The sequence below is a fragment of the Dermacentor andersoni genome, chromosome 7 (genome assembly GCF_023375885.2).
Source record: "Dermacentor andersoni chromosome 7, qqDerAnde1_hic_scaffold, whole genome shotgun sequence".
Taxonomy (NCBI): domain Eukaryota; kingdom Metazoa; phylum Arthropoda; class Arachnida; order Ixodida; family Ixodidae; genus Dermacentor; species Dermacentor andersoni.
Window position 1 is genome coordinate 82,907,643 of NC_092820.1, and position 21,263 is coordinate 82,928,905.

Consider the following 21,263-nt stretch of genomic DNA (forward strand, 5'->3'; position numbering starts at 1 on the left):
CGGAAGCACGTGCTATAACTCTCAACACGTTGCGCGAACATTACAAACGGCACGCACTTTTATGCGCACCTCATGTCGTGCACTACAGCTGCAAACGGCAACTACACGATACAAGACGGCCGCGGAGGCTATAAATAACTAGACTGTCAAAAAACACCACGAGGCATTCTGGCTATGCATCGCAGTGCAATGAATGAACTCCCGTGACACGAGACTGGCGCTTCGCTTCCGCTTCCTCGACGAAGAAGCGGCACGCCATTTCGAATCGCGTGGAATTACGCAAAGCGACTTCGAGAATACAATCTACGTCGTACTTCGGCAACAAAAATTCAGACTACGAGGTTGGGGTTAACCGCGGTCGTGGCAGGTCCTGGCTCCGAGGCAACGAACCACAAGTAAAGCGCAGAGGCAGCTATTTCGGCCGCCAACGACGCACGTTTTGTTTAGGCTGCGTCGCGCGACGACCGCCAGACAAAACTGCCGACGTTCGACGGGCGGTAGCACGCACGGGCTGGCTGTAGTTTCGTGGGGGCACGGTTTGCCCTTCCGCGTCAATCAGGGGAGCCGACGCAACCAGTGTCGACAAAAAGGAACGGGTTCGTCGGAAGCGGCGTTGCGCAAACCAAGCTCTTCTCGGGACAGAAAAAAAAAAAAATTGCCTCCGCTACGGTGTCGCTGCCAATGACTGGGCACCGTCGTAGTTTCGCTTGAAACATGCGCCGCGCAACACATTCCGAACACGCACACAAGCAGCACGACCACGCTGGGCGCGAAGCGCTTCGACAGCGGCCTACACAAAACCGGGCGACCGTCTCGCCAGCGGCAGAGTCGAAATGCGCCGGTCCGTGGGGCCGCATTTCGTTTGCAAGAACGCTGCGTGCAGTTCAAAGCGTGATAGGCCTACCGGACGTTCTCCCAATGAACCATTGTTCGCAGCGCTGTCTCGGCACGGGAAACGGTCGGCGTCGCACCAAGGCCCGTCGGCGAAGCGGCTGCCCCGTCTGCGGCGATTCGTGCGGTGCCGAGCGGTGTCTGTGGTCGCGCGTTCCGGGGCACGTCCACCGAAGGTGTTTATTGTTCACGCGCGCTAGGCCTAACCGCCGTCGTCTCTCTCTCGGGGCAGGCGGCTTGACGCAGAGTGGTGGTGGTGTGCGGCCGGCCAGCAGCGAGCGCGTCGCGCTTGTGCGCCACTCACCTCGACATCGTGGCTGTGCCCGGGGCGCAGTCGCCGCGCTATCCCCTGCTGGTCGTCTTCTTTAGCCTCGAAAAGAACTTCATGGGTGAAAATACACGGTGCTAGACCGCGGCTATCGCGAAAAAACAATTTCGCGGACCGTCTGCTGTGAACTTGTGTTGTAATGTAGCGACTTCCAGTAGCGGAAGTAGAAGACGAGAAAAGCGCAGCTTTCCGCCTCGTCCGCCAGGGAAACCAAAATTGCGACATTTTTATTCGTAAATATCAATAAAACAATGCAGTATAATCAATATTTGCTTTAGTTTATTGGGTTATAATGCTTGAACATTGTGATATAATTTAAATATTTTACAATTATTTGCAGTTTACCTCTCTACCGCTATGTAATTTGTGGCGCGATCACTTTAAAGCAGTGCGCTACCGGTACCCGAGATCCCAAACAAAACAGCACTGCAGGCGCGCAATCGTGCGGCCGTTGGCAATCTATGGGTCTATGGTCCGTAATCGGTCGAGCTGTTATGATCGCCTTGGGGCTGTGCGCGTCGCCACACCATCATCATATGCCCGAGCGAGTTTCCTGGAGTGAAGCAGCGGTGGCACGATGATTCTCTCGTTGCTCAAGCTGCCGCTCGTCGTGTTCAGCAGCGTCAGGCAGTTCATCTCGCAGACGTTTTTCGTAGCCGTGTTGTTCTCGGTGATAACGTGGACTTCGATACTCTTGTACGGCGTCTTCTACTGGAACTACATTCCCAAATCGTCGCACGTCTTTCCGGTGCACCTGCACTTCGAGTGAGTTTGGCCGCGATATTTTTTTTCCCTTCGTCACGACCTTGGATATACGTGCTAAACCCCAGCTGTTTCCAAGGAGTGGGGAAATGGTGTGTTTGGTTTCGGAAGCGACTAAACGGGGTCATCAACGTTGCGCACTTTCGCATCTGTTTGACGTTGCAAATACTCCTTTCACAGGTCGACAGCATGTCCCGCAGGCTTTTGCGACTTCCTAATGGCAAACGTTACCATCGTGAGGCCGGGGCAAGACGAAGTGAGTTTTTAACTTTCGCATATCGTACACCTCGCGTCCGGCTACACCTATAGCCGTTATCGCGCACTTCGTGCGAGATTCAGGTGCCGTAACCGGATGTATGTCGCACTGTTGTTATCGTTGCAGTACCTGGCCAGGGGTCAGCGTTACAAGATCTATCTAGATCTTGAGATGCCAGAGTCCGAGGCTAATCAAAGAATTGGTGAGGATTGCGTGCTTTCCATCGTTTTGGCTCGCGACACCTAAATAGAGTTAGCAACAGAAGCAGACGAGCTGTTCTTATCTGGCCTCGTCCAGTGAAGTGAGGCACTCATACATATGCTTGAGTGCCTTGGTATCACACAAGAGCTGGTTGGGAGAAGGGGTTTTCTATATTTTTTTTTCACTTTTGACACACGTTGACCATTTTAGTGTGAGCCATATTGGCTTCACTTAATATACAACAACACTGAACACTGTATGGTCAAATATGTGCAGGTATGTTCACAGTCGGACTTGACATGATCAGTGAAGATGGTGAAGTGTTGAAGTCTACGCACAGATCGGTAAGGCTGCAGACTAAACGTGGAGTTCCATTCACCCTGACAAGCGCTATTTCCTTGTTCAGCTTTGCCTCACCACACGCATTAATTTGCATGGACGAGGCAGCTGTGTAAGGCACATAGCTCACCGAATGCCCGTGCCTCATTTCTGCTTGACCAATTCAACCTCGTCTCCTGCTGTTCACCTTGTCTTATTTGCATACTTCTCTCTCGGCCTGCCCTGCTTCATTTACTCACAGTCCTTATCACTTGTGTTCTGTCTGTCTCCGTTGCCACAGTATTTTTGCACTTGTGTCGGCTTCTGTGTGTGTTCTTTCCCTCCCTCATCTCCTGAGACCTTCTTGATCCGTGCAAACCACAGCGCAGTGATGGTGCATAATAAACTATGCATTGTCTGCCATGACTATAATTTGGTCCCGTATACAAAACCATTCAAACTCTACCTGGCCTGTCTTTGCAAACCACAGTGCAGTGACAGGGCATAATAATCTATGCATTAGCACAAACAGACATTCTTTTCCAAAAAGTCTTGGTTTGCATTGTCTGCCATGACTATGATTTGGTCCCATAAAACAAAACCATTCTAACTCCACCTAGCCTGTCTTTGCAAACTTTCGTGACATTATTGTTACTGCTGTGTCATGCTGTGTGCATCTGCCTGCCTGTATTTGTGTCGGTCAACACCTTTGTGTTGATGGATACACACTTCTTCATTTCCTCATACATGTACTCTCCCTACGTGTGCTTGAAATACCTGCTGCTGTTCAAACTTCTTTTATGCTCACGTGTGTTTGTCAAAACTATTTTCCAAAATTGTCGCATGTCCGAAAGTTGAAATTTATTTGGCTCACAATGATTGCAACAGATTATTAAACTTTCTTGCTAATGCAAACAAATCTGAAAATTTTATTTCGTGGGCTGCATTTCCATTGCACTTTTGAATCTGCTTAATTTATTTAGAAGGCTTTAGCTGTTTCAAATATTCTGACTATGCTATAGAATGGCTGATGAGAACACATTTGTAAGGCATTGATAACATTTCACCAGTTGATAACGTGATGACCAGGATGAATCTTTCTTCAACTGCGAAGCTTTTTCTTTTGAGGAACCCATTTCGGTTTCGTTTGTAGCAATTGCTATGTTTGGGTGGATGTCTCATTTTCCCTTTATTAATGAGAAAAACGTGCTAATCTTTAGAATACTGGGGTGTGAACGGTATTTTATATTAATTATGATAACAACTGTTCGTTATTTGAAAACTATTCGAAAAGTATTTGATTTGCTCCTGGCACTATTCCATTTGGTCTAAAAGATCGCTGCTCGCACACCCCCAAGAAAAAACTACGATACCTGGATATAATGAGAGAAGCAAATCTAACATGCTAGAACATAAATAAAAACAGCAGTTACATTTTGCAGCTGCTGTTCATATTGCAACCTATAAATCTGTTTATTATCATACATTATGCAAATTCAGCTACTAATGCAAATTCAAACAAAGATCTGTCAACAGCATAATAAAATGCATCCATGTCTGCATGGGTTTGTGCATGTCTGGCACGTAGGTCAGGGAAATTTGATCTGCACTCATTAGAATTTACTTTGCAACACTTTCTTCCTCTCTGACTGTCCTATAACAGGGTGTTCTACGGTACAAGTCGATGCTTGTCAAACTTTTTGCAACGTTGACTTACATTCCAATGCTCCTCTTCGGTTCCGCGGAGGAGAAACAGACAGTATCGCTCCTGCTGTTTGAGAAATACGTGGAAGACTACGTAAGTTCAACATGGTGCACTTATTTTTTTTTCCCCTTTAAATCCCACATCATTATGCATATCAAAACTGGCTGTTGGTGTTGTACTCATGATATAGAGAGGCACGTGATTGGAGGGGTAGCAGCAGTTGCATGATGCTTTTGACCACACTGTTGTATGGAGGTGGTGGTGATGAAGCAAGTAGCTGTAACTAGTGTGTGAACACTGGTTTCTATGGACCAATTTTGTTTTGGTACCGGAGAGATGGGATGTATCGTGATGTCATGTGGCACATTGGCTCGCTGCATTCCTGCTATAGCTGCAGCTGCCAAATGCGAGCACTGCGTGTGGCAATATTGTCCGTTTTTATTGCGAGCATTGTCGTCATACCTAGCGTTACTACTGCACAACTTTGGCAATATATTTAGCCGTGTCATGACGTCACAATAATGACAATGATGTTCCAGGTCCAGCATTATGAAACAAACCTCAGTGTTAAAATTATGGTCGTGACTATGGTGAGGGGGCCCTTCACCATAGTCACTGTAGTAACGCTGTAGTGATGGGTTAACAGCAGCTGATGCAGAACCTGTGTAATAGCAGACCTTCCTTTCTGGTTACGTGGTGCCGTGCAAGATTGCTGGGCTCATGATTGCTGGGTCCTTGGTTCAAATAATTTGTAGGGATAGTATTTTTTTTTATATTGCTGCATTACTATATTATTTTCGTCGTCTAATTTCTTCAGTAAGTGTTCTTTTGTCCTATGCTTCACCACCAGGTGTGATACGGAGGGTCCCTGCCAAGGGGAGCGAAATGATTATAGGTGCAGGGGTGGGGGCTTACATAGATGCCGCTTCAGTAGCTGCAAACCAATGAATAATGACGCATTGTTACTGTGCACCCCAGTGACAGGGGCGGGCCGCTGACTAGCACAACTCTGTACACGTAACATGCGATGGAATAAAAAGGGGCCCACTCACTTTAGCAGCTGCACCATTATGGCGGGCCCCCTCATCGTAGTGGGTACCTAAAAGAAGATATGTTTTCGAATCTTCACACTGGCTTTGGCATAACCCTTTTACATGCGTGAAGCATGTGGTAAAGTTCCTAAAACTTGACAAATATGTGCCAGTGCTCTTTGGAGCAACAAACAAAAAGTAATCATTGTGCTTCAGTTTGCCATAGGCGACATTGCAGACTAGTAGACAGCAGCACTTGAGTCTCATGCCATAACTCGCACAGCAGCCATGAGAAGGGAGAAAACTAATGTATGGATCTATAGATTATCATTGAATTGTAGGATCTAGTAATGCTGTTGCATTAGTAGTTCGAGTGAAGCGTGAGGACCTACAATTCTTTAACAGTGCACTTTCCACATGGCCCTCGTGTTAGTAGTTTAGATATTTAGCAGTGTTAGATATTTGTAAAGTTTATGCTAGTCCTGCACTTTCAGGCAAAGCCAGCCACGCAGGCAGGCCTGGTGATCCGAAATAGCCACATTGAGGTCTACTCGGCAACACTGAAAGTATATGCAGATTTCACTGGGTTAAGGTAAGCATGGTTGCAGCAAGCTGCATCAGTGAGCAAATTTATTGCCCCAACTGAGTGTTTGACAAAGCAGCGATAGCATCACTGACCACAGCTTTTAAATTGTGGTTCAAGCATAGGTCAGCAGACTCTCTAGTGAATTGGCTTCCTCACTCTTAGAGCCAGCACAAGTCTATAGCTAAGTGCAGGTATGAGCTTGGGTTCGAGTTAGCCACGGTGGTTCCCATAGGTGGGAGTTCGAGTATGGCTGGGTCAATGTGATCCACGTAATTGTGAGTCTGAGTCAGAGTGAGGACTGGTGAATCAATGTTCATAGGAGTCTGAATGAGTCCAAGTACTCCTGAATCAAATGGGATTCCGATTGCTTTTGAGTCCGTGAGACTACATCCAAGGCCGAGTCTAAGTAAATGCGGGTGAATCTGACTTTCTGTCCACAAGTGAGGTCTGCTCGAACCAGTAAGCCTCAGGCAGGACATGCAGCGTTCTATCTACAAGGTTATGCAGGGTGTGGCAAACGTTGTTGCACTCAAATAAAAACCCATAAATGTGGTTGCGTTGCATTGTAGAAAAACACTTGTATCTTAACTTAATGTGTCACGTAATCTACATGCATAAATTCATATCTGCTTTTAAAAGTCTACCTCTCACGTGAATGCAAGCTTTGTGTTTCTTGGAAATGTATCAATGGCGGCACAGATGTAGTCTTTGTGTAATTCACTCCATGCTTTTGGCATTGCCTGGCGAAGAGCAGCCAAACTGTGATGAGGAGTAGAGCAGGTTATGCTTTTTGATACAAACCAGACTGAATAGTCAAGAGGGTGTAGATTCGAGCTGTTGGGGGCCTTTCTGCAGCAGAAATAATATTGGGCAAGTTTTCCATGCACCATTATTGCACCACATTGGCCTCATGAGCCGGAACCGGCTGATACATCCACTGACGGTTTCCGAAGTGTGATTCAGCCAAAGGCAGGATCTTCTTCTTTGGGACATCTTCCAGATAGTTTTCACTGTTCACTTTCACTCCCTGTTCCGAGAAAACCAGTGGCATCACTCCATCAGAGGCAAATTTTGCCCCCAAATCCATCACTGATTGATGATGAGAAACTCTTGAGTCAATCCTTCCACTAACATTGGTTTCTTTGAGGCTTCCTCTCAATTGGTGGTTTAAAAACCACTCAATATTGAGCATTGCCACGTCTGTGAAGACAATGCTGGCGTGCCATACTGTCGAAGCGTTTGAGCAGTTCCTTGCATCTTCTCACCCTGGTAGCTTTATGAACCTTGTACTTGTGCAGCTTCTCTTTCGCAATTCTTCGCACAGAACATCAGAAATTTTCTTCGGTTTGGGCCATTACAACTGATTTTTCGAGAATGTGGGAACTTTTGCCGCACCCTGTACAGTAAATAGTACAGACCTGGTTCCTAAAATATGGATTTTAGCAGAGGTCTACATGGAAGTTATACACTCTGTGGCATTAGGTGCACTCCCTATGGCTACGATGTCCGTGTTTCCCTCTGTCATAGTCATTGAGCTCATACTAGTCTAGCACTATTTCATTTGCGAGTCTGTAATTGCATGAATCTGAGCGAGCCCAAGTGAGCACGAGTCTCAGTGTGGCTTGCTTGAGTCTGATTTTGATTAGTTTGAGCGAGTTTAGAGGGGTCCGATTTCTTGCGAGTTTGAGCTCAAATAAACCGAGCCGAGTCTGACTTTCGCAAGTAAGAGTTTCAGCAAGTTTGCATGTGGTTTGTAGTGTTCTGGTTGCATTTCTTATGTATTGGACGAAGTCCCTTGAGTATTCTATGAACGCGCTTACTGCACACATCGAAACGAGCTTTGGTAAAGTGTTTTCATGCAGAAGTTTGAGCAATGTTGTTGGCTTGCCCAGTTTTTTATTTCGTGAATGTTTTTTCTTTTTTTATTCTTCAAGTCGCATAAAAATAATGAAGTACACAGAGCCGGATGTTCTTGCTTCTTGTTCTGTCCCATGCTCTCTCACTGTTTTGCCAGTGTTAATTCTGTCGCTCTGTAATGGTTAGCTTGACCCTCTACTTTCTTCATTCCAAATCTTTTAAAAGGCAAGCGTGTAGTTGCTCAGGAATGCAGCATAACATTTCGTACATGGGGTCGTCTTGCCCATTACTGCACAAGCTGACCAGGGCACAAATGTGAAGAACTGATCGGACAAGTGCTATATTCGCTAAGTGATGGATTCGCTAAGCCAACTAGCAATTCTTCGCTGTTCCCTCGGGCAATGCACCTTTTATTGCGTCTTGTCTTGGACACTAGATCGGCATCTGTGCCAAGAGAAGGAATCTCATTCTAGCATTACTGCTGGCAGGTACATCCTCTACAACTGGCCACTCACATCGGCCGTCGTGGGCATATCGACCAACTTCTTTTTCGTGAGCCTGGTGGCGCTGCTGTCCTGGAACCACCTGACTCCAGCCAAGCCAAAGCCGCGCCGCCCCTTGGCAGAGAGGAAGAAGCACCCCAGCAGTGAGAAGGCGCAGCTGGAAGATGCCGAGGAGTCGGAAGGTATGAGCTTGTCGCCGCTGCGTGCGGAACTGGAATGGGAAGACCGCGACTTAGACATTACAACGTGGCCGCCTTTCGAACTTTTGCCGAGCGAGCCACCCTCTCCCATACTAGCTTGAGTGCAGCAACTTGCCAGCGTCGTTCTGAAGCGGCCCTAAAGTGTTAATACGTGGGTTTTGTGAGCAGCCCTTTCTGTTCTTAGTGCTAAGAATTCGAAGGCTGCTTTAGTAAGGAAAAAAAAATGTTAGCTTTTACTTGTGTTCATGCCAGCTATGATGCTAAATGCGACTTTTTTGTGCTTCCAGTGGTGCCTGTTGTCACTGCCCTCTCTTGTGCCTCTTTTCAAGAGTTCATTGCGTGACTTGCAATGACAAACACTGGTGCATGCTACTAGTGCTGATGTACATTACTTGTACCATGCATTGTTATCGCACATGCATACAAGACTTTTACTATAGCTCCCTTGGCATCACATGCAATGTGAAAAGTGCTGGGGCATGGATGGTATTGTTACACCGTCAGCATAGATGAGAAGGAACAACAATGATCGCATTGGGCACATCGCATGAAATGTGGAGAGTACTGGCATACGATGCTCGTGTTTATTAGTAGCATTGTCACTGCCCATGTATACAAAACATTGCCTTAGCTGCTGTCTGACATCATGTGCAATGTGAAAAGTGCTGGTGTACCATCAGCACAAATAGAGATGCGACCAGGAACAAAGTGATCTGAATGCCTGTTAAATGTAATTACATGCTACTGTAGAGCACGGTTGCTGTGTACCTAGTTTATAAGCACAGTGTATGGCAAAATGTATGTTGCAGACACTGAATAAGCCGGTGTTACATGTCCAGGTGAGCGAAACGTAACCATGTGTTCTAGTCATTTTCTAGTTGTTTGAATTTGAATTTATTTTGATGGCGAGTTACCAGTACCATTTACTGTTACAGTTGGTACTTCAGCTGCCTCTTTTCCTTGCACAATGTCCGGCAAGGAAAGCTCAACTGAAGCAGATTAAAATATTACTGCATTTCATTTTGTCAAGCCTTTTCTTTTTCACCTTCTTTCTTTTTTCCCTTTTCTGTGTGGAGAACTTAGTGCACAATAAATAAAAGGTTATGCTCACATAAAACTGTGCCCCATTTTGCATAAGTGTAGAATGAGAAGTGTTGGAATGCATGGATTCTGTTTAGTTTGTTCATTTCAGCAATAGTGCTGCTCGTGTTTCTTTTCCACAGCAAGAAGTGCGAACCAACTGGTCCAGTGGCAAGTAGTGATACTCTTCCTGTTCTGTGGTTACCACATTGCTGCTGAGCCTGTGTTCCTCCATGCAAACTTTGTGTAATCATTGCTCTGTGCAGGATGCAGGGTTATCGTCTAGTCACTCTTTAATGCGAAGAATGTATTTCTTTTGTCTCCTACAAGATGGTCATCCAAAAAATAAATCTCTAAACTTATATTTAGCTCTGGAGAGACCAAATAAAACTTCCCAAGGTTTACATTGCCATCTGTTGCATCCCTTCACCACCTTCTTTTGACCATGGTACTCAGTATAAAAGTAAAGTAAAAATAACACCTATTATAGTTAGTCGTGCTCAAGACAGAATTTTTGCTGCAGAAAGTTATTGCAGGCAGAGAGATATTGTGTCTCTGTTGTTAAATATTAACTGATTCAAGCATTCAAAATCTAAGGTGTTTAAAAACAATAGTTTCATGGCCAAAATATTATGTACAACAAGCATGTTGCATACATTATTGGCTACTAAATTTCATGTTTTTCTGGTTCAGATGTATTTTATGCGAACAAAATTACATCTGCTATATGTTTTGTGAAATTTGTAAAAGTTATGAGGCTACAACGTGAAAGGGTAAACAATGTTTTCAATTTCACCTGTAGAAGTGCATTGCCCAGCGATAAAATGCAATAATCAGCCAGCACTTTTTGTGCCATGGGTGAGCCCTGGGGAGCCAAATGCAATTGCAATGCATCACAAAGGCTCTTGCTTTTATCGTATACTATGTGGGGACGCTCGACTCTCGCGCATTCGGTGACACTGTTTTCCCCGCACGGCTCTCGTGTCTCCTGGGATTCGGCCTCTCCGCACAACACACGTGCGGCGGCGGTAGTTTCACAGTAGTACAAGAGATGGCACTAGCGTTCCGCTGGTAACGCCACCTGACGGCAGGGATACTCGGGCGCAAGATACCATTTGTGGTGTCCCATCCATGCTCTTAGAACAAAGGACGCGGTAGTGGAGACAAACCAAGGGGCATTTATTGCACCTTCTATAAAATAAGCAAGCTAGCTAGCACATAACGAGCGAATGGGAAAGCGTGCGCGGGACAGTCCCGTGGAGTGCACGCATGGTCCATTTGCGTGCACCGTGTACCCGTAGCCAGAGAGACCAAGGCTGGCCCCTCTTGTGTCCCTTCTGATGGGTGGAATTGGCAGTGGAACATTTAGGCCACCCCTCGTACTACTGCGCAAGCACCAGTGCCTCGCGTACTACATGGGGAGGCCCAATTTCAGGAGACTCAAAAGCCACGTGGGCAAAACAACATTGGGGGGATGTGCGAGATTTGAGCTTCGCCACAACCACAATGTGCCAGCTGTGGTTGAGCAATGCCCACTTGGGCCGCAAGATGGAAAACAACTCTCCATCCTGCACACGGCACTTAAATGCCACCATGTTTTTCGATTATCACATTTGACTTGCTGAGCACTGTACGTATGCTACACACAGAACAAATGTACACTTGCTGGTAGTCTTCTGTAGAAGTAAATACATGTAGCAGCCTTCGAGAAGTAAATAATAATGATTGATCAAAGGTTTGGCATCAAAATGTTTCATGAACGATGTGTTTGGTGTTTCAGAAAAAAAGAGCATAAAATGCAAATGTGCAGTGTTTGCATTCTGCAGCAAGGCTACAGCTTACTTAGAGAAACACAACAATCACGTAACACATTTCATTTGCTATGAACACTTTTGCAGCTATGCACAGACATTGCACACAGCTGCTTCAATTTTTGTGAGATACACTGATAATTGCAAGCTATGTCTAAGCTCCAGACCGATTTCAACACTGTGTTAGCAGGAAAGGAATCTTGAGATGTACAAGGCTAAATTTAGACTTGAGAAATTCCTTCCCTGATAGTTAAGCCAACTTGCTAGACAACTTGCGAACAAACATAATGGAAGCACAACCAATTGTTAGAGCAAGGGGAATATGTGTGACTTGAAGCTTTATGGGATTGAAGGCATTGACATAGCTCCTGTGCTCACGTACAGTGCAAGAATGTGTTGTTGAACTTTCAATCCTATAAACAATGATTGTTGTCATTATTATTAAATTGGGCAAAAGTTGCACTTTGGAGGAATGTTTCCAAGGGTAGGCTGTTACGACCCAAGTTAGTTATACCAGAGGTTATACCCTGAAGTGGCAACCATGCAAAACATATTTACAGTGCAGTTTTCACGTGGCATATTAGAGCATCTGCACATCCGTTTTGTGTTGCATAATGCCCTTTTAGTGGCTGAAATGCCAGACATTTGAGCCATTGACCACATTATTGTACAACCGAATGCAATTTGCTCGGGACCACAGCGTGGTCATTGCGCAGCGTAAAAAATTACATGCCGGATGCTGCCAAGTCTAAAGTACTGCATTCGACACTCTCCATGTGGTTACTCACCGCTGCGCAAAGTAAATGGCCTTGAGTGATGAGATGAGGTGACACACATTAGAAAGATTCTGAGGCACCCTTTGGTCTCCTGCTGTCATTGCAAATGTATTGTATAGCACAGGGACAGGTGGCAACATGTCAAGTCACTCCAGTGCTCAGCCAAGCATGCAAAACCATGACTTGCATTGCCTAACATTCCTTTTTTCTTTTTCAATGTGTTAGTGAATGCGCACTGTTTTCCCATGCATGGAAATTAGTGCATTGTGGATTTTGTCTTCTGCTTTATGTAAGGTGCCAACATGAAGCAGCAGAAATGACGAATTATATTGCAGGATTAAAGCCCACGGAGGGGCAGACAGGCATGTGTCAAAACTTCATGCAAACAATTTCAGTGAACCACCATGGCTTTTGCAGCTATGCATTTGTAGCAGTCTATTGTTCCTTAGTGTAGATTGGCAACTGTGTGGTCTAATTTTGTGCAGACGATACTTCCAGCGACATCAGCAGCAGCCAGCCTGATCTTGTCAAGGAAACGAGGGATGCCAAGATCAGGAAAAGGAAAGGTGAGCCTTGAGAGGTTGTACATAAGTGAGAAGCAATATGAGGAGGACATGGTGCTCTCTGAGTCTGGCGTTGGCCCGTTGTTATGTCTGATCAGAGCATCTTCAACCACATGCCATTGGTATATTATACATCACTTCTTTTTCACATTCGGCAAACTTGCACCCATATTCTATCCCTCAGGTTTCGTTAGCAATCTTTAGTTTTTTTTTTCACTTGCCATTTGCCATCTTGGGGAATAAGAAACTGCTTCAATATTGTGCTTGTGTGACCTTTTCAGCTTCCTTCCTTTGTTAGATACATCCATCAAGTATGTTTAGAGGTGAAATTCAATACTATTCCTAGGAGCTTCAATCATGAATTGCTAAGCAGTTCACATGTGAAGCCTAAGCTTGCAGACACTTTCATAAAGACCTGTAAAACATCCTTAAAGATCCCCTCAACAGGCCCCATAGCAAATTTTGGTTACCTATACACTGGAAGTTGTTGCGTGTGCTCTAGGAAGCGTTCTGCCACAATAATTTTTCAAATTGGCTCATTAATAGCCGAGATAGAAATATTTCAGTGCCGCGAACCCATGATTTCAGGAGGCGAGCTCCACTGCCAAGCGATACTCTCTCCACTTGCCCCATCTGGTCTCCGCAAACAATATTCCTTCCCTGCGTTCTCACATACTGGACCTTGAGGATAGCGTGACGCATACGTCACGGACCCCACCTTCGTTATTTTTTTTCTCGCTTTTTTTGCGGCGCGGCACACTATCGCTGCAGGCGTCACGCACGAGCTGTTGTGATTGTCTTGTTTTGCGCAGCGCACGATTTTGCGTGCTGTGCACAAGGACCCTTGACTAGTGGTATAAGTCAGTGCTCCACGAATACTGAGGCAGACACAAGTGGATCACAGAGCATGATCCCGCGCTAGAACATGGTAGAATATAGCGTAGTTTCGGTGTCTGCACGCGCGACTGCACGACATGGGAACAAGCAGACAAAACGGAAGTACATCTTTCTTGCTGTGGTGCGAAGTAAAACAAAACCATGCAGACATTTGGTTTGTGTGTTTCATTATTTCTCTAATCTTTAATTCGTCTATTCAAGCACCATATTACACAAACAGATGCTGCTTTGAATAATTCTCGAAGTCACGTGTCACCACTAGCGATGTCACAGTGCGAACGTGTACGTAGGCGCACTAGCACGTGTGCATCATGCTCTGGCTTGGAGCGCGGCAGCCGCAAGGAGAAGGGAAAGCGGCGTTCGGTTTGAAATTTCAGATTTTTCCGCGGCGTGTAGTGACCTAATACTTTGCAGACACGATCGTTATTGTGCATTGTGTGCTCTGCACTTGTCATCTCAATATGGCGAGACCTGGTGAGGGGCCCTTTAACGACTGCATTGAGGATGGTTTGGATGGGGAAGCAAAGCAGAAAATTGTCGGTGTAGCACAAACAAGCATTAATGTTCAATTGGCTTAGCAAAGCAGCTGAAACATGGTCACCTTTTGCCATGAAAATGTTCCACAACACTGGTGCCATGCATGATCCGATGCAAATTCCATTGCGCTGGAGGTAAACATTGCCTTCATATTCAGCACAGAGTGATGCTAGAGCAATCTCAACAAAGAGGGATCTTGCTTGTCGTCCTTTCTGGTAGCTTTTCCTTACCATGTTTAAAACGTGTCTTAGTGCCTGTTTAATCAAGTGCTTCGGATTGCTATTGCTGTGGCACTGCTGCTACAAGCAAGGAGGTGCATGCAGTGGTAACTTCTGTGGCCGCAGTACTTTGTGAAAGCACTTTGTGCAAGCTGCCATATATCTGACACCTATGTGCTTGTCACATAGGTGTGACAAGCACACCTATATTTTCCCGCTAATATTTCCTGCTAATCATGAAAGAAATGACGTTTCAGTTCATAAGCACACTGGATTGTTCCTCAGGCAATAATTACATTTTACTCGTAAATTCGAGGACGATTTGCAGAACTGCGAAAATTTGTATCTCGCGGCTACAATGCTCAAAAAACTTCATAGTGATACAACAAGAGGGCGTGCAATGTGAGGTAAACGGAACCTTCCTCGACTTCTCTCAACATTGCCACAATCATGTTTGTGGTGCTCTCATTGCACTTTGGTTGCTGCCTCAAAATGTTTGTATTCGTCGCAGCAGTGTTTGCGTGCCGCTTACTTTTAAGCAACATAGTCACTGCCAATAGTTTGTTGGTTGGATTATAGCGGGATCGACCATGCGGTATTTTTCCTTCGGACAGAGCTTGACGAGAAGACTGGGGAAACGCTGAGGCAACTCTTCAGAGCTACTACACGCGAAAGCAGTGCTAGCCTTCCTTCACTGGGTGGTGACCAAGAGGCAAGCAGCAGCACCATGGAGCAGACGACGTGAGGCAGGAAACGCCGATGCCAACAGTTTCACAGGCCGCTCAGATTGTCCCGGGTCTGTACGTCGGCTGTGATAGCCCCTGGTCAGTTGTACGGTCTCTGTGCAGGTACTGTCTCTTACGTTATTTGTGATAGCGTTGGCAGATTCTGGATCTTGTTGTTCTGTACCGTGGAACAGGCGTGCCTTTTGTTGCTATATATAGTTCCTTTCGTGTAAAAATATAACAGACCTCCCTGTGGTATGGATCCCCATTTTCGCATCACCTAGCAAAAATGTTGTTTCTAGTTGTAGAACATCCTTCGGGGATATAATATAATAAAGCACTGGACTAAAGGAAGGCAGAACGGATGACACAGGTGCCACTAACCATTGTGAATGAACAGCTAAGCTGGTTCATCATTCACACCTATTCAATTTTATGCCTTCTGCAACAATTGTGGGCTGTTGACAGTGGACAAGTGCTGCCTAATTGTCGTTTTACTTAACAAGATTGTGCATGCTTTGTACGCAATTTTTGTTTGTCTGCTCCCTCCGTCGTTGCAGGTTTCAGAGAGTATCGGGGGAATATTTCCAATAAACATTCGCAGTTGTTAGTAGCGCTTGTTCAATTCGCCTCGCCTTTCTTTGGTCTTATGCTTTGCACTTCACACTGACAAACATGCTTCACCAACTAGTCCAAAAGAATACTATTCTAAACTAGAATTAACGCTAACTGTTCCATTAAGTGATGCCCGACCGCGGTTTGAAAAATACCAGGGTGTCTGCTACTTTTGCCCGCGACAGTGCATTGGGAAGTCGCTCTCTGTGCAAACTCCTTTGCCATGATGTACGAGATTTGGTAGAACAATTTTTCAGAGCACCTCTCAATCCTGCAGCACCTTGTGCCTGTCATGTATGTGCGAGCAACTAGGTCATCCCTTTTTGGGGACAATGTCTGCCACAATTTTTTAGTTGTTTTGTTTTTAGTATTGCCTCTGCAGATGAGCTCAAGTTGTTCTTCTGTGTTTCTTCTGTTAGCAAAGACTACCAGAAATTTTAAGCATTGTTACAATTTCCATGTTACTACATTTATGTATGAGTTCAGGCATGCTTGTCAGTATAACATGTACAGTACAAGGCGGGTTGACGGGGCACCAGGATATCATATTCTCTGGGACATTCGCCCTAGTACTCCTCCACTCAGTGCAGTGCCTCAACTCCAGGAAAATGGTGTCAGTGTTAGTACACAATTGAAGCACTTACCGCACTGCTGGTTACTCCAGAAACATATTTTTTACTATCAACCACTTTCAATTAAAATTCTTCAATGTTAAAGTCTGGGGTTTTACATGTCTAAATTTCTATCTAATTACTAGGCGTGCCGTAGTGGGGGACTCCCGAATAATTTTGACCACCTGGGGTTCACGAACATTCTTTAACGGTTCAACGTTTTTTAGAAATCTAAGTACACAAGTGTTTCTGCGTTTGACCCCCATCGAAACGTAGTCGTCGCAGCCAGGATTGAACCTGCAACCTTGAACTCGGCAACGCAATATCGCCACTTTCGGTGCCCGTGCTAGAACATGTTGAAGCGGTAGGCACGTTTCTCAAGCGGCTGTTTGTTGCAGATTTCGCCTGGGAACATCACTGCTCAGTAATGAGTGCTTCATTCAAGGGACAGTACTGCTTTTTTTCAGGCGATGTCTTGAGTGACAAACTTCGGGTTAGTCTAAATTGTTCAGTTGCCCTTTGGAAAACCTGTCGTTTGTTATATGCCAAGAGAGGACTTATAGTTGCGCAGGCAATTAGAACTTCAGGGTCTGAGATAGCCCATAATGAATGGAGTCTCTTGCATAGCTGTGCTGGAGGTCCTGGAGGCCTTTTAGTATTGGCTACGTTAATTTGCAGCTCTATATAGAGAGGGCGACACCAGTGCTGGCACTAGAGCATTTTTCTAAAACTCTATCTTGCTTTGATATCTGCCTTTGGGTCCCTTTTAAGAACACAAAGATCAAGAACACCGCTGTATCATATGTTCACAAATAGATTCTACGGGAAGCTGCTCTCCAGAGCGTCACAGCAGTTGGTACAGTTTCTGGGTATGCTGTGATGGTGATGGCCCACTAAATGCTTCGGTGATGTTGACGTATTAGGTTCTGTAAGCTGTTGCAAACGAAGCTAATTCTTGCAATTTTTGTGAATGGTCTACAATTTGGTCCCACAATTCATTTTAGACTTCCATCATAATACAGACAAGGCCCCTCCATTTTGGAAAATTGTGTACCCGCAGATTACAGTCGGGCTCCCGTTAACTCGACCATGGCTAATTAGGTTTGTCTCTTAAATTTGGACGCACTGGAAAGTTTCAGCGAGCAATAATGCATTGCTACAAAAGAAAAACTCGTTAGTTTGAACGTGAAAGCATGCTGTTTGGTTAATTCGACCCCGACAGACTCGTAACAGCGCCTTCTCATGTGCGCAGTTGTTGCCAAAACCTTGAATACACAAAAAATTCAGCAGACGGCACTACTGCTTTTGTTTCTTTTTAGGATGTTGTCAGTGCCAACAACAGTGTAGCGGTATGTGGGCCACTCACCGACGATGACAGTGTCAGCAACGTGACAGTCCAACATTGAGGCAGTGTTAAAACATGCTGGTGCTCTTTGCTGCATGCTGGTTGAGTCGTGCTTCAAGAGAAAGAACCAGAGCTACTTCAAGCAGTAAAAAAAAAATTGAATCTGTTCATTCTGCCGTTGTTTGTCAATTGGAATCATTCGAGCAGATTATGCGGTTTCGCAAGGGTCGAATTAACGGCTGTAGACTGGAATTAATGGGTGTAGACAGTGTTTTGAAACTTACATTTGGGTCAGAAGCGTGAAAGGTTGTTTACAGTACTTTGTACACTACTACTCGCTCACAGGGGTGTCTGCACCGGTGTGCCAATATTATTATAAACCTTACCTTGGCATATGTATAGTATTTATCAATTTTTAATACATGTATGTGAGTGTACACTATCGTTATGATTGCAAATTATATTAGAGTTTATTCATGACTGTATAGCAGTATTATTGCTCCAAGTGTACTCTGCGTTAGCTCAAGATCAACAATATTGCCAAAGGTTGCGCAGAAAGTCCTGCCTTCTGTGGTATAAAATTTGATATTACAGATGTCGTGTGTTTTGTAATGCTTGTTTGCAATGTGTATAGGTCAACTGTCACATCATCTTTTTTGGCATCTTTTTTTGGTATCAGTGGTGCCTCATTTATTGACATGGTAGAAAGTCCGGCACTACCATCTGTAAGGTGCAGTTGGTGTAAAAAAAATTACAAACTGTGTGATATGAAAGAAATCTAGAATTTATTTGCACTTTGTGACCATGGCCCGTAAAATTGTACAACACAAAGTTTTTGAATGAACTGTAGTTAGTATTTGCTGAAAGACTGCCATCATCAATGCATCTTTAGACTAGTAGAGGCTGCAGATTGAATAACAGGCTTTGGAAATATATTCACCTCTTGCATCCCCCGGTCTGGTAACTTTTGACGCTGACTGTACCTACTGTATGCTGTCAGCAGTGTGCAGTAATGTACACGATGACCATAACTTCATTTGTTTCTGGTCAACACCTGATGCAACTATTTTCATACTTTTAATACTGACGGATGAATACTTGATTGCAGTGGGATTATGCAATTCAAACAGTGCTCGTCCATTGCCATTTTTCTTCACATACGCTAACACAGTAGGTATGTGCGCGAACTAGTGTGTTTGCGTTTAGTTGAATTACAGGTGCCCACAAAGCTTCTCGGGACATGCCAGCTGTAAAAAAGTTGTAATTGGCTCGAAGCCTAAATGTGCACCCACACTTGTCAGTGCAGCTGTCAACTCCACGATGCCTGCATTCTTTTCCTTTTTTTTCACAGCTCGTGCATACTACTAAAGAGCCCTGTGGGTACATGTGCATGTTAGCATGGATGAGCCCCGTCAACCTTTAATAGAAAACAACTTAAGGTTGACCCTAGTGTCTTCCATAAGGTGCAGTCAGGTGAAAGCCTTATTTTGTCATATGTGTACTTTATGCTCTACGGTATGGCCCGACATATCGGGGACTGTGTTGTTAGCAGATAACCTGGCGACTTCTCTCAAAATTTGAGATCAAGCATTGCCTTGTCAGTGTCTGCTAAGCATTTCCCGTTTACTCAAGTTTTTCACTTGTATTTCTTTTTGTCCATGTCTCCTTTTACATGCATCATGCATTCCACGTTTGTTAAGCACTAAAAAGCAACTAAGCTGTTCCTTAGTGCTTAAAAGAAATGTTTGATTTGCTTGATGTAGAATTAACAGTATGGTGGTTTTGTAAGAAGACAAAGTTTGCATCTCCAGTTTGCATTGTATAACACTAATGGTATGTTTCAAAGCTCTGTTACCAGGCCGAACAAAATTATGCACAATGAGTAAATTGTTTCTCATGATATTCAAATGCCCAAGAAACATGGGCATCCTTTCGCAGTTTGGACATGTATCATAGCATGTATAGGCCAACTTGCAATTAAAATTTTCTTTGTTCCTGAGCCTTCTCATCTTGTTTTGTTTATAATTTCACTTTGTGAACACCAGAAAGTGAGGTGATATGTTCCCGTGCATGGTTGTAGCATTTGTGTGTCAGAAAAAAAATTGCCAGCCACATTTTGTGGCAATTCTATTTCCCTATCCATTTCTTGTCACTTTATTGTGTGAATGCTGCTGCATTCACACAATAAATAAATCTGCTAGGTGACTAGACTACAAAAAAACACTAAATGACAGATTACAAGCAATAATCACAGTTTGCCATGTACGCTTCCACTGAAACAAGGCTCGACACTGAAAATAAGGCCTGCATTATTAATTTCGTTTCTGCCTTGCTTCGCAAACATTTGCTGTTGTTCACTTCTGATGATTTGTATTACTTTGTTTAGCAGACGAAGAACAGTAAACAGGCTTTAACACTCGGCGGTTGCAAAAAAATTGGTATCGCATAACTTAACCTATGTGAAGCCTATTCCCAACGACAGACTGGCGAAGGTTGTCACATTGCTCTGCGCACAGTGCCGCCCGTGCACTCACTTTCGTTTAATGGCTTTCCGAATGTCGTGCGGCTGCTGCGAATCGGTCTAAATTGATTCGGCACCAAACTTTAGTCACTGACGTCCGGTGAAGCAGTGCCAATTAGGCCTAATGGCTCGGGCAGTGTGGCCGTGACGAAAATTCGCCACTGCATGGCCGATGTGGTAATGGGCCGCAAACCGTTATGCAATGCATGCTGCTAGTATGTTTATATTGGTGGCTCCTCGTGTGATCAGTCCCAAGGTTACGCATGCAGGTTAGATTGATGGCTGTTCGACTGAAGTTCTTTGCCGTGTATCCAACGTGATCTGCATGTCTATCGACGGCTAATCGGTCTGAACTTCATACTTCACAAAATGTGTGCTGCTTATGTTGCCATTCCCTCTGTTTGTGTCGCATTATAATTTCTATCAGTCCTGCCGACTTGGACAAACCTTGTGCTGAGATGGGTGGCCCCGGCCGATGTAGTGCCATTCTGCAAATTGTGGCATTCGTGCGCTATGCATGCGATTCCCGTACCGAGCTGTCTGGGAGCACTCGCATCGCTACCACCACGCTCGACAGTCTCCTTGGCAGTGAAAATGAAGTGGAACGTTCGCTTAGGTGGCATCGAGTACGAGGGGCTCTGTGACACTGTGTGGGTCTCTACACTAAATATACAGAATACTCGAGAAATCAAATAGGAGATATTCGATTCGCAAATAGAATTATTCGAGCATTCACTATTTGACTTGATTAGGTGACATTTGCACACACCTATAGTTTGCAGCTTATCAGAAAATTAGCTTGACAAGTCTTGTCTCAAAGGGAACCTACTGTGGTGCAGTTAACGCCATAATTATCCATGGTTACAAGCTCGATCTGAGTACTGTGGAAATGAATGCTGTTCCGAATGACTACAGCTACTCATTTC

At 44.7% G+C, this 21,263-nt stretch overlaps 2 protein-coding genes across 5 annotated transcripts in view; one reads left to right on the forward strand and one right to left on the reverse strand.

The window, feature by feature from the left end:
• The window catches only part of hrg (poly(A) polymerase hiiragi), a 46,124-nt gene extending 44,741 nt beyond the window's left edge, over window positions 1-1,383 (reverse strand). For 2 of the 3 annotated variants that reach the window (XM_050181449.2, XM_050181451.3), the window contains exon 1: window positions 905-1,180. In XM_050181449.2, coding sequence (XP_050037406.1) covers window positions 905-927 — 23 coding nt within the window. In that variant the 5' untranslated portion in view covers window positions 928-1,180. The other variant, XM_050181450.3, reaches the window with a different exon arrangement.
• Window positions 1,384-1,465: 82 nt separating this feature from the next.
• Window positions 1,466-19,815, forward strand: Seipin (lipid droplet biogenesis associated protein seipin). Of its 2 annotated transcripts, XR_008613252.2 has the most exons (10): window positions 1,466-1,984; window positions 2,162-2,237; window positions 2,364-2,439; window positions 2,715-2,782; window positions 4,420-4,554; window positions 5,987-6,084; window positions 8,424-8,620; window positions 12,791-12,871; window positions 15,135-15,368; window positions 17,791-19,815. XR_008613252.2 is itself a non-coding variant. In XM_050181471.3 (9 exons), exons 1-9 carry the CDS (start codon window positions 1,797-1,799, stop codon window positions 15,263-15,265), a joined length of 1,050 nt encoding a protein of 349 aa, XP_050037428.1. In that variant the 5' UTR covers window positions 1,467-1,796; the 3' UTR covers window positions 15,266-19,815. The 2 variants fall into 2 exon arrangements, 1 of the variants encoding a protein (XP_050037428.1); XM_050181471.3 differs by having other exon boundaries at window positions 1,467-1,984; window positions 15,135-19,815.
• The last annotated feature ends 1,448 nt before the right edge of the window (window positions 19,816-21,263 follow it).

Excerpts from the sequence above, each read along its gene's own strand:
- Seipin (XM_050181471.3), top strand. The coding sequence starts at position 1,797 with ATGATTCTCTCGTTGCTCAAGCTGCCGCTCGTCGTGTTCAGCAGCGTC. Across the intron at positions 4,555-5,986 it reads AGAAATACGTGGAAGACTAC|GCAAAGCCAGCCACGCAGGC; the intron begins GTAAGTTCAACA and ends CTGCACTTTCAG. Across the intron at positions 12,872-15,134 it reads CAAGATCAGGAAAAGGAAAG|AGCTTGACGAGAAGACTGGG; the intron begins GTGAGCCTTGAG and ends TCCTTCGGACAG.